General features: G+C 40.2%; 2 protein-coding genes across 2 annotated transcripts; one reads left to right on the top strand and one right to left on the bottom strand.

Annotated features, from left to right (window-relative positions):
• The first annotated feature begins 4,467 nt into the window (after nt 1–4,467).
• LOC144702730 (NADPH-dependent aldehyde reductase-like protein, chloroplastic) lies at nt 4,468–6,808 on the top strand. Its single transcript, XM_078574747.1, has one exon. It carries the CDS (start codon nt 5,188–5,190, stop codon nt 5,986–5,988), a length of 801 nt encoding a protein of 266 aa, XP_078430873.1. The 5' UTR covers nt 4,468–5,187; the 3' UTR covers nt 5,989–6,808.
• An 843-nt stretch (nt 6,809–7,651) lies between these two features.
• Nucleotides 7,652–10,430, bottom strand: UNE7 (Core-2/I-branching beta-1,6-N-acetylglucosaminyltransferase family protein). The gene is made up of 4 exons (XM_078574746.1): nt 9,816–10,430; nt 9,126–9,201; nt 8,941–9,056; nt 7,652–8,484 (listed from the first exon to the last, which is right to left on the bottom strand). Exons 1-4 carry the CDS (start codon nt 10,288–10,290, stop codon nt 7,967–7,969), a joined length of 1,185 nt encoding a protein of 394 aa, XP_078430872.1. The 5' UTR covers nt 10,291–10,430; the 3' UTR covers nt 7,652–7,966.
• Between the last annotated feature and the right edge of the window lie 2,791 nt (nt 10,431–13,221).

Genomic DNA, 13,221 nt, shown 5'->3' with positions numbered 1-13,221 from the left:
AAAAAAATAATAAATAAATGAATTTAAATCCAATGGCTAAAATTGGTTTAAATTCATTTATTAATAACTTTTGATCCTGAAGTGCAATTGAAATGATTTTTTTATTGAAAGAAATTAATAAATAAATGAATTTAAATCCAATGGCTAAAATTGGTTTAAATGCATTTATTAATAACTTTTGATCCTGAAGTGCAATTGAGATGATTTTTTTACCATTTAACCTAAGTATAAAAGCCGAATTTCGAGAGGAGGGGGTCATTCTGGATGGTGCTCTATCACAGCTGCAAGACAGAGAGGAGCTCCAGATTGGATCAACTTGTTTGGTATTTTTTCCTTCGTTGTATTTGAAATTTTGGTGTATTTTGGATGTTGTTAGTTGAATTTCTTAATTGTTCTTCTTGATCCTTGTCTGAACTTCTAAATCGCTTGGCTTGAGCGGCATGTACAAGCCTTGACTAGGATTAAGAGGAGAAATTGAAAGATTTACCTAGCGATTCCAAGTGCATATCAAGAAAACTATAATAAAAAAAACTTATAAAAAAGGGTTAACTTTCTAGGAGATTAGGTTTCCCATTTTATTATCCAATAGAGTAGTTATTCTTGCATTATCAAACTTACAGAACCAACCAAAACAAATCAAAATTTTATTCTTAATCTCTCTCATTGAATTCTTTGATCCTTTCAATTGGATCAATTAATTCAACTTAGAGCCCCTTATTTCTTCTACTCCTCTCATCTCTTCTACCTCCCTCTCTAACCTCCTTGTCTAATTAGGTTGATTTGATCTTCGTTGAAGATCAAATTAACTCTAATTAGGGTTGGATTATCTAGAAAATCATCAAATTGAATTCCTTACTAGCTTCCCTTGGACAATGCCTTTACTTATCTCTATACATCTTAAGTTAAGGTTTTATAAATTTTATTGTATAAGCTGAAATTGACAACGACAAGGGATAAAGAATAACTATTTTTCCATTTGACACCCCTATTTTTGGCTTATCACCTATATTTCCATTTGACACTATGACTAGCCCACCACACAACAAAGAATAAGATTGGGTCTCCATGTTTTATAAGGGGTAGCCCTAAGGATAAGTAATGACTAATCGCCTTTTTATCTAAGGATTTCGATTCATATCTCACAAGTGGTCATTTTTTCATAATTGTTTGCTTTAATGCATTTATCACCTGACTTCTTTAGATTTATCACCGGAATAGGGGGAACATGGGAGCCTCAAACAGATGGCATTTTGGAAACAATGGCCTTCTTTATATTATCATTTTAAAAGTTTAATTCTCATTAAGTTTAAAAATATTCACATGCATCTAAATTATCCAATCAATAACTAGTTTTTAACTCACATTACATTGTCCTAAAGTTATTTATAAAAATAAATTTATCAAATGTAAGTAGAATTTACTTAAGAAACAAATCAAGATTAGATTATCCTAGTCTGAATTAATATTTTTTCACTTTAAGATAACTCATTTAAATTAGTAAGGTTTGATTCCTTTAAAAAAATATATTTCCAAACAAGCACCCTATTTATAGATAAATCTTCACAAAGTATGTTCAACATTGTTTACCTAATTTTAAAGAGGTAAAAGTTTTATATATTTGCATTTAAAACTATGATAGGATATCTTAAATTTACATATACTTTGTTTTTTAATGAACAACCCAGTTCAGTTGCCCCAGTAATTTCTGTACCATAATGAGAGAACCTATTACCCAAGCAAGACATCTAGTGATATTTTCTTATCAAAGGTTTATGCACTATAAATTTGGGGGAAAATTATATTAATGATAGATGCACATATAACAAAAATATGACAACCATTACCAATATTTTATAATGGCATCCATCACAATCGCAAGACTCGCTAGTGTAATTGAGGACCATCACTCCTCCACCATATCATCCATCACTGTTATGTCACTCGGCTCGAAGATGAATAACACGACAGATGATGTTTGCCGCTCACCTTTCCATCCCTAAATTATGCAGATGATGTTCGTTGTTCCCTAAAGTCTAGGCACTACATTTGTAGTGTCAGGTCACTCGTGACTGTCACGTCACCTGTCAACAATATTTCATAACCGCATCCCTCACCGTCACTAGGCTCTATAACATTATCCATCACCACCATGTCACAAGGCTTTGGGATGAATGATGATAACATGATTACTTAATGCATATTTAGATATATTTTAAATGATTATGGTATTATTAATTTAGAATTTATGATGTTATTATTTGAATCAACTAAATATTTATGCATAAGCTATAAATTCTAATTTTTGCACATAATAGTTATTTTTTACTAAACTCCTTGACTTCTTTGAAGTCAAGCAGTTTTAGTACTGATGAGTTTCACATGTGCAGAAATTCACAGGAATAAGAAGATACAATTCTTCAAGAGTTGGAGAATTTTTGAGAGTTTAGTGATTCTCAAAAGGGAGCTTGAAAGGAGAAAAAGGGTGTTTGGGGCCCTCAAATGAGAAATCAGAGGAAGATGGGCCACTACCTGACCTGTCCATTGGGCTCTCAAAAGCCTTACAAAGAAAGAAGTTGAAGATTACAAGGGGAAACTCTCACCCATGGAGAAAAAGAGGCAAAAATGGCAAGAAAAGAAAATAGAAAATACCCAAAGGGGTATTTTAGTAATTCTTCCAATCTATAAATAATCTTTTCTCCCTCATTTTCTCTCATTCTGGACGTGCTCTAGAAAGTGGCTGGCCAGCAGGACAAGGCATATTTCAAAATCCAGGTTGTTCAACCTGCTTAATGTAAGTTTTTTGAAGTTTTCATTCAATCTCGTCTCTTGTTTGCATTGAAAAATGTCTGATCCTGGCAAAATATAAGAATCCAGACTTGAGAGGAAGCATTGAGGGCTCACTAGACTTGCATTGAGGTTTTAGGAACCTAGACTTTCATTTTCACATCATCATCCATCCATTTATCATTAAAATCCATCATTTTCTCACTCTAAATACAAGTTTTCCCAACTTTCTCTCTCTAGAATCATTTAATTCTCTCTAGATCTTCATTTATATCCCTAGTTCATCCTCTCCAAATTTCATCAAAATCATCCTTCATTTTTGCTTTCAAATTCCATCTCAAACTTCTTCTACACTCTCTTCATTTTCTCTCTCTATCTCTTCATTTCAATCATTTTCTCTCTCTAAAACATTTCTTTATCTCTCTAAATCCATTCCAGTATCTCTCTAGATCATCATTCAATATTCCTTTCAAATTTCAAAAAAAAGCTCTTGTTTCAATTCCATCATTTAGGGCAAAAAAAGTGGAGAGTGAAGGACTTAGTCAAATTGACTGAGTCCTAGCCATATTAGGTCAAGCCCATTAGGGCTTAGCTCGTTTGGCTAAGTCTTGACTTAACCGAATTGGGCTGAACCTTAGTGGGGTGACCCACTAAGGCCAGTCCTATAAGGGCCACACAAGGACCACCAGCTCATCCAGTCCGCGCCGCCACCGCCGCCGGCGATAGCCGTAAAAGGTATCAAATGACAGGACAGATGACGTTTGCTTTTCCCCAATTGAGTGGATGTAATTCAACCTCCTCCTAGGCCATCCCTTCTTGCCCCTCCCCTTTCCACCCCCTCCCATGGTGGTTCTAAGACAAACAATTTGATAAATGACTTGACGAATGACGTGATGGATGACATCTACTTGTCATTCCCCAAAGTCTACCCCAAATTCTAGGCGGATATAACACAACCTCTTCCCACACCAATCCCTTCTTGCAAACTCCCCTTTCCACTCCCTCCCATAGCGGTTCTAAGATGAACGACTTGACGAATGACGTGATGGATGACATTCGGTCATCGTTCCCCGAATTCTAGGTGGATATAACACAACCTCCTTCCACGCCAATCCCTTCTTGCCTCTTCCCTTTCCACCCCCTCCCATAGCGGCTAAGACGAATGACTGGATGAATGACTCAACGAAGGACACGATGAATGACGTGACGGATGACGTTTGCTTGCCATCCCCTAAGCTCTAGGTGGATATAACACAACCTCCTTCCACGCCAATTCCCCCTTGCCACTCCCCTTTCCATCCCCCTCCCATAGCGGTTCTAGGACAAACGACTTGATGAATGACGTGACAGATGACATTTCGTCGTCGTTCACCAAATTTTAGGTGGATATAACACAACCTCCTCCCACGCCAATCCCTTCTTGGCCCTCTCCTTCCCCAACGAACGATTTGACGAATGACATGACCGATGATGTTTGCTTGCCATCCCCTAAACTCTAGGTGGATATAACTTAACCTCCTCCCACTCCAATCCCTTCTTGGGACTCCCCTTTCTACCCCCTCCCATGGTCGTTCCGAGACAAACGACTTAACGGATGAATGACGCGACGGGTGACACGTTTGCTTGCCATCCCCTCGACTCTAGGCGAATATATCTCAACCCCCTCCCACTCCAATCCCTTCTAGCCACTCCCTTCCCATGGCAGCTCAAGAGCCCCCCATCTCCTCCTCTTCCTCCACGCTGCCGCTGCTGGGGCGCGTGGCCATCGTCAGTCTTTCTATCTCTATCTCTCTCTGTATCCCTCCATTTCTCTATCTTTTTATCTCTCTGTATCTCTCCATCTCGCTCTCTCTCTGACTCTCTCTATCTCGGCCTCTCTCTGTCTCTCTCTATCTCGCTCTCTCTCTGTATCTCTCCATTTCTCTATCTTTTTATCTCTCTGTATCTCTCCATTTCGCTCTGTACCTATCTCTCTGCCTCTCTATCTCGGTCTCTCTCTCTCTCTCTCGTTCTCGCTCTCTCTATATATATCAATCTATCTTTCTCTCTCTCTCTACTCTCTGTCTCACTCTCGCTCTCTCTATATAATCTCTCCATTTCGCTATCTGTCTCTCTCTGTATCCCTCCATTTCTCTATCTTTTTATCTCCCTGTATCTCTCCATTTCGCTCTCTCTACTCTGTCTGTCTGTCTGTCTGTCTGTCTGTCTCTCTCTCTCTCTCTCTCTCTCTCTCTCTCTCTCTCTCTCTCTCTCTCTCTCTCTCTCTCTCTCTCTCTCTCTCTCTCTCTCTCTCTCTCTCTCTCTCTCTCTCTCTCTCTCTCTCTCTCTCTCTCTCTCTCTCTATCTCGCCCTGATATAACACACCCTCCTCCCACTCCAATCCCTTCTTGCCGCTCCCCTCCCATGGCAGCTCAAGAGCCCTCCATCTCCTCCTCTTCCTCCTCGCTGCCGCTGCTGGGGCGCGTGGCCATCGTCACCGGCGCCTCCCGCGGCATCGGGCGCGCCATCGCGAGCCACTTAGCCGCGCTGGGCGCCCACGTCGTGGCTTCCTTCAGCGCCTCCAGCGCCACGGCCGACGCCCTCGTCGCCGAGATAAACTCCTCCGCCGGCCCTTCCAAGGCCATCGCGGTGCGCGCCGACGTGCGCCAATCGGCCCAAGTGAAGGCCCTCTTCGACGCCGCCGAGGCGGCCTTCGGCGGGCCGGCCCACATCCTCGTCCACTCCGCCGGCGTGCTCGACCCGGCCTACCCCGCGGTAGCAGCCACCGAAGAGGAATCCTGGAACTGGGTCCTGGAAGTTAACGCGAAAGGCGCGTTCTTGTGCTGTAGGGAGGCGGCGAATCGCCTGGCGAGGGGCGGAGGGGGGAGAATTATCGTTCTTTCGAGCTCGGTGGTGGGGTCGCTGCCGGCGGGGTATGGGAGTTATGCCGCGTCGAAGGCGGCGGTCGAGGCGATGGTGAAGGTGGTGGCGAAGGAGTTGAAGGGGACGGGGATAACGGCGAATTGCGTGGCGCCCGGGCCGGTGGCGACGGAGATGTTCTTCGCGGGGAAGAGCGAGGAGATGGTGGAGAGGGCGAAGGCCGCGGCGCCGCTGGGGAGGCTGGGGGAGACCGGGGATGTTGCGCCTCTGGTGGGTTTCCTTGCGTCTGATGGTGGGGAGTGGGTGAATGCCCAGGTCGTCCGCGTCAATGGCGGCTACGTTTGAACCTTCTTCTTCACCTTCCTCCTCGTCTTCTTCATCTTCTTCGTCTATCTCTCAGTCTTTCTTTCTATCTCTGTCTCTCTATCTCGCTCTCTCTCTCTCTCTCTGTGTCTCTCTCTATCTCGTTTACTCTCTGCCTCTCTCTTTCTGACTCCCTCGATCTCGCTCTTTCTCTGTCTCTCTCTTTCTCTTACTCTCGATCTCCCTCTCTTTTTGTCTCTTTCGATCTGGCTCTCTCCGACTCTCTCTATCTCGCTCTCTCTCTGTATCTCTCCATTTCGCTCTCTCTCTATCTCTCTCTGCATCACTCCATTTCTCTATCTTTTTATCTCTCTGTATCTCTCCATCTCGCTCTCTACCTATCTCTCTGCCTCTCTATCTCGGTCTCTCTCTCTCTCTACTCTCTGTCTCGCTCTCGCTCTCTCTATATATATCAATCTATCTTTCTCTCTATCTCGCTCTCTCACTGTTTCTCTCTACCTCGCTCTCTCTCTGTTTCTCTCTCTATCTCGCCCTCTCTCACTCTTTTCTCTCTATCTCGCTCTCTCTCTCTGTGTCTCTCTATCTCGCTATCTATGTATCTCGCGTTCTCTCTATTTCTCCCTCTATCTTTATCTATCTCTATTATATGTATCTCTTTCTATCTCGCGTTCTCTTTATCTCTCCCTCTATTTTTATCCATCTCTATTTATCTCTCTCTCTCTTTATCTCTTTATCTCGCCTCCCTCAGTCTGTTTCTCTCTCTATCTCGCCCTCTCTCACTCTCTCTCTCTCTCTCTATCTATCTCTCTCTCTATATATATATATAAATTCGTGTTGCGGATTTCCCGTTGTCCCCTGGCTCTCTCTCTCTCTACAACGAGACAAGCGGCGTCTCTGGTCCACCTCTAATTTGCGGCTACACTGCGGCTATACAATCGGTGGCTGTCAGAACACACGGCAATAATTAAGGCGATAGCGGTGACGCACATCTCCAAAAGATAATAGAAACCCACTTAAAACTAAAGAGTTTAGCTGCAAACTCTGCTATTTATAGAAGATTTTATGTGAATGCAAGTGCAGTAACAAAACAACCTCCAGTATCTACCAAATTTTCTCTTTAGTTTGCAGGATAATTCGTTTCCATTGAGTCGAGTTTATCTAAATATCCATCAGAATCTGAGACTTCCTTTTTTTTTTTTACCCTCTGGGTAAGGGTTAGAAAATATTACAATTTTCAACAGAACTCGCCTACAAAGAATAATAGTATTAATTGTTTCTTCTGTTTTTCACCGGCATTGCTGCCTCCTAAGTCTACAAGAGCGATGAAGTTACAAAGTATAGCACCAAAAGCTACTATAGTGAGTGAAGTCGTTTAACAGACACGAAAAACGGATGTTTGACAATGAAAGTAATCAATTAAATATCCTCCAGTATAGCAAAATTTCATGCGAGTTTGTTATATAAGATAGGGAATATCACTCCATGTCCTTTTGCTATTTCTTTAGTGCGTATCCATCTGATCCTGAGACGTCCCATTAAAAAATTATCTACTTTTTTTACCAGCAAGGTAAAGGTTAGAAAAAGTTAAAACTTCCGCCAGAAGTCACAAATAATAATTATTTTCTTCTGTGTTTTACCTGCATTGCTGCCTCCTGAGGCTGCAGAGTGACGTAATAACAAGGTATACCATCAAAAGGTGCTCATTCTAAAAGCTTTTATTGTTTAGTGAGTGAAGTCGTTTAACGGACCCAAAAAAAATACAAGTAACTCAATAAAACATCACCCAATCGAGCAAAATCTCTCTGGAGTTTGCTGAATATCCCAGACACGGTAACTCGTTTTTGTTCACTCTAATATCAGAGCAGATCCATCTGAATCCGAGACTTCCCAGTAAAAAAATCTTTTTTTCACCGTTTAGCTTTCGGCTAGAAAGGGTTAGAAAAATATAAAACTTCCACCAGATCCCACCCACAAAAAAAAAAAAAATTTCTTCTGCTTTTCACCTGCACTGCTGCTTCCTAAGGCTACTGGGTAACGTGATTTTCCTCAACAAAGCCCTCAGCCTCCTCCCACCAGGCCCGGGCTTCAACATTCCATAGCTGTTCCTCAAATTTCCACCACGGCAAACCCTTCCAATTCTGCCACCACACCACCCGCCATAAGTGAAGGCATTATTAGGGTTTCTTTTGAGGATCTCCTTGTCTATCCTATCCAAGACTAGATCACCCTCCTTGAACTTTCTTGCAAACGGTGAACTGCTGATGATCATCCTCCGGTAATCCTTCAAACCCAGCGGCAAAGGATGCTGCTTTGGGGGGTTATCCCATGTGATATAACGCAGATCATGATTCACCGTAGTGTTCTTGAAGAGTTTAGAGTTGCAGATCACTGTCTGAAAGTAGCCCTCAGGAGTAGAGATGAAGTTGGTGAAGTACAGAAGGAGAGTCCTTGGTAGATTCTCCCATCCCCACACGCAATACTCTGCAAAGCTTCTGGAAAGCACCGTCCACGCAGATCCTGCAAAAACCTAAATCTTAAACTTCTTTTTAAGGAAAGTGATATGCAGTAAGTTATGATATAAACCCAACAAACTGATTTCATAATATGGGCTTTATGTGTTCAAATTATGGGTAGAGTTTAAAATAATGTGTAGAGGCTAAGTCTAACCTAATTAAAGTGATGTGATGACTTAGGATAGACTAAACAGGATTAAGTTTCTCTTGTTAAATCTAATGTTGAACTTCTCTGAGAGCCCCCATTAGAGATTGAATAACCAAGTTCCTACCAGTAGACTCAAAAAAATTAACCCTCTGGATCAACCTAGTTCAATGGACTCAGGTATGTTCTCCATTTCTTCTGTTAAGTAATTGATTCACCCTTGAGAATGCAATGCAAGAAGACACGATCACTGAAAGTTGTGGTTTTTAGCATCTGGGTTTGTAGAGGGAGGATGAAGACGAGATGGGTTCTCACCAGTGAATAGCTTGAACGATGTTGGCAGGCTTCTCTGCATGGGCAGCCACATAACGTCAGATTTGTTGTCGCTGTAAAGTCCCGGATCAATAACGATAGGTTTAGCCCTCTTGTTCCTGCAAAAATCTTTATTTTTATTTTAACCAAAATTAAAAGTTGAGAAAACGCTAGATCTTGATCCCCACCTCTTCCAACCCAGGTGACTGGTGTGATGAACAAAGTTGAGATCTTTCGGTAGCGCAGCGAAGGCGTAGATCAGATCTGCACGATAATAATAATAGTTTTACTTCATTTTAAGCAAATTCAGCGGAGTAATCGATGTGTTCTCGGTAGAAAAGAGAGCGACGATCAGATCTCCGAAAGAATTTTTTAAAAATACAGAATTTGAAGTATATTAAGCGAATTGATAGGTTTGTTGTCGGTAGAAAAGTGAGTGTAGATCAGATCTACAAAATCAAAAAAAAAACCAATTTTGTAGCACAATAATCGGCTTATTCTCGGTAGAAAAGAGAACGCCTGGATCAGATCTACAAAACCAAAAAAATTGCAAAATTTGAAGCTTATAAATCGAATTAATCGGCCTGTTCTTGGTAGAAAAGAGAAAGCGTAGATCAGATCAACAAAACTAAAAAAATAGGAAACTTTGAAGCATATTAATCGAATTAATCGGCCTGTTCTTGGTAGAAAAGAGAAAGCGTAGATCAAATCAACAAAACCAAAAAAACTTTTAAAATCTGAAGCACATTAATCGAATTACTCGGCTGGCTCTCGTTAGAAAACAGAAATCCCAGATCAGATCTGCACAGTAATTCAAAACAATCACAAAATTCCAACCAAACAGAGCAAATTAACCGGATTCTTCTCTCCCCCCTCACCGTCTTGCGTGATTATGGGATAATCTGCAGCGCTCAAATTCACGAACCAGTCCCAATCGCAGGCCTTCAAGAGCATAGCCATGGCGTGCAGCGTATTAGCCAGCATCGTCGGCCCTCTGTAAGTAACAATATTAGATTTCTTCACAATCCAGACGTTGCCCACCTCTCGGAACACGGATTCAACGGCGATGAATTGCGTTAGATCTTCATGCTCGCCGTCTGATGCCTCCGCATCAAGATGAAGAAGATAGTGATTGCCCGGATGGTAAATCGCATAAACAAGTCTCTTGGCTTGGTTGACATCTCCTTTGGATAACGATATCAGATAGGCGAATCTCGCTGGGTATTGTCGCAGAGGAGGAGAAGAATAAGAAGAAGAAGAAGAAGATCTGGTTTTGAGAGGAGGGAAGAGGATGAAAAGAGTAAGGAGAATGGAGACGCATATACAGAAGAACAGAAGCCTTTTGATGCGCATTTTCTTTCTGGGTAGAGAGGAGAATGGACAAGCATGGCCATGATTTTATGAAGCCTTCTCAGATCTCCTCCTGGCCATCAATGGAGGCAGCGAGATCGCCTCCCCTGTTTGATCGTTCCGAGGATCATAAACTTATACTTTTTAATTTAAATTTGAGGCTTCTGAGGAGGAAAATAGACTCCTGAATCGTCTGCTGAATTTTTCCGGCGCCATGCAGTATAATATTCAATCCTTACAGTATCAGGTTATATTGCCAAAACTTACCAACCCAGTGAGTATCTTCATCAGGGATAAACTGAAATTTATGGTTCAGGTTCTGACAAACCAAGATCCAATGTAATACTGGGTTTCAACGATAATATTTGATCCGTACAGTATCGGATTATATTGTCCAAAGTTACCAACCCAGTGAGTATCTACCTCTGGAATAAACTGAAATGTATGCTTCATGTTCTGACAAACCAAGATCCAATGTAATACTGGGTTTCAACGATAATATTTGATCCGTACAGTATCGGATTATATTGTCAAAACTTACCAACCCAGTGGGTATCTACATCTGGGATAAACTGAAATTTATGATTCAGATTCTGACAAACCAAGATCCAATGTAATACCGGGTTCCAACGATTGAATGATTATCAATTACGGGTTGACTACCATTTTAATATGAGAGAATGTTTGTTCCTGTAAAAAAATAGCTACAAGATAATTAATGAATCAGATATGATTTGCACCGGTCAGATTGATGTATGATTCAATTTATAAATAATTCAGAAAACTAGTTGCCTAATGTCATAAATGATTTTGCATTTCTTGCATCTATTATAGAGACCAAAAGCCTATATTCCTCACACTTGTTTATGGATCCTGACATACGCAGAAAGCTAACCAAGTCGCATGAAATTATTTTTTCTTCATTATATTATAGTTTTATCTTAACTTCATATTATACTCTAATAAACCAAAACCCCAAATTTTGAACACTCGTATGGAGATCATTTATGAAGAAAGCTAACGGAGTCACATGAATCTACTTTTTGTCAGCTATGTCTTTAGTCTATCTTAATTTGAGGTAGTAAAATAATTAACAATTCAAGTATTTTTATTAATAAATATTTAGAATTATACAGGTAAACTGCTATCAAATGATATAAAAAAAAATTTCAACATTATTTTGTAAGATCAATATACTATTTAAAAAAATATGTCAAAAAATAGCCTGAATGATGATTGTATCCAAATCGAAGGACGAGGAAAGCATATTTTTTTAGAATGTCTCTTACATATCATAATATTTCTCTTTGTGTTCTAGTTCCATTATTTTAGAGCCTGAGTTTCTACTGAATAATTTCCTATTTTTTAACATATTTGCCAAAAATGGAATGTATAAATTTCATAATTTATGAACACATTTACTTAATACTTAATAGGGAGCCACATATTGATGAACCATAAATTAAGGTTAAATATGCCATTCAAGGCTTTTGGTTTACACGACAATATTTATAATTTTACATAGCATAGAGCAAGTAAAGATTGAATCCACAAAGATCAAGTATTAAATAAGTGAATTTTATCTTGATTTCTATTTTTAGTATTTTTATATTTATTTTTTAAAAAAGTCAAATAGAAAGAGACAAGTAAAAAAATTAAAAAAGTATATGAAGATCATAAAATACGAGTCCAATTTAACCTAAATTATTCAGATTTTATAGAATAATTCTGAGAATTTTAAAATGACATCATAAAAGAAAATCACTAATAAATATACATTTTAAAATACCTTATCTTGCACTTTGGGAGCGATGAGTGGTAGTAGAAAGAGATGGACGTGAGTGGAGTGGACCAAATGAAAGAAATATTATGCTGTTTTCAAGAGAGATGATGATGAATAGGCACCGACGAACACCAAAGTGGGGTTATGTGATGACAACTAATAGAACATATTCATTATACACGTTGACGACTGGCAGAGTTGAAGGTGATGGAAATATATGTGACTGCCAAGCCAATCACACATTATGTATATCATTCCATGTTCATTAATAGAACATATTCATTATAGTGCACATGTGATGCTTCTAATAAAGTCCAAGAATAGATGATCAGACTTAGTGAATTATGAGGAGATCATAATACAGAGATCACTTGTGTTTAAGCATATTTTCTAAATATTCATATTCAAATGATACATGAGAAGGACATCAAAGTATTCAAATATAATAGCACTATCTAGCCTCACTCATATGATGATTATAGTTGTTATCATAGCCATTAGTGTGGAGACACAAACGATAGATAGTGGGTGCTCTTTAGTGGAAAGAGTTCACTAAATTGATAAGTACGCATCCCTTAATGGTATTATGCCAAACTTTTAATCAAGATGATTCACGTAATGGTTGTGCAAGTGGTCCTTGTTGGGTTCTTAACATGAATGAACAAAACAAAACGATACGCAGCGGAAGACTTTTGTGAAATCGTAACGGCATCAACAAAAGCATTGAAACGAGTACCTTTCCATGGATCGCATCCGTGGTTTCTTGGATCATGGAGCGAGGCAAGTCGATCTGCTCAATTGTGCCGCCTCTAGACGTATCCACGCAGTCCTCAGTAAGTCGGATCTCCTCCTTCTCATTGACGAGCCCCGTTCTTTCTCCATCGGTGTCGTTACGTTGTCCCGATCACATCAGGGATGGAGAGGGGGTGTGGGGAGAGTGGAGAAGAAGGGGAAGTAACAATTCTGGCCTGGGTGAATTTCGTTCAGTGCCTTCCCCTATTTATACTAAGTGGGTATTTTTTATAAAAACCCCCAAAACTTAAGTATATCTTCCAATGTCCAAAAGACCATTTGCGTGTGACCGTCTAGGCCCATGTATCAGTCTAATTAATGACTCCAGCGGCCCAATAACCTTTATTGGCCTTCCAAAT

This window comes from Wolffia australiana, chromosome 4 (genome assembly GCF_029677425.1).
Source record: "Wolffia australiana isolate 7733 chromosome 4, ASM2967742v1".
In the NCBI taxonomy this organism is placed as follows: domain Eukaryota; kingdom Viridiplantae; phylum Streptophyta; class Magnoliopsida; order Alismatales; family Araceae; genus Wolffia; species Wolffia australiana.
This window is presented reverse-complemented; position numbering and strand designations above follow the sequence as displayed.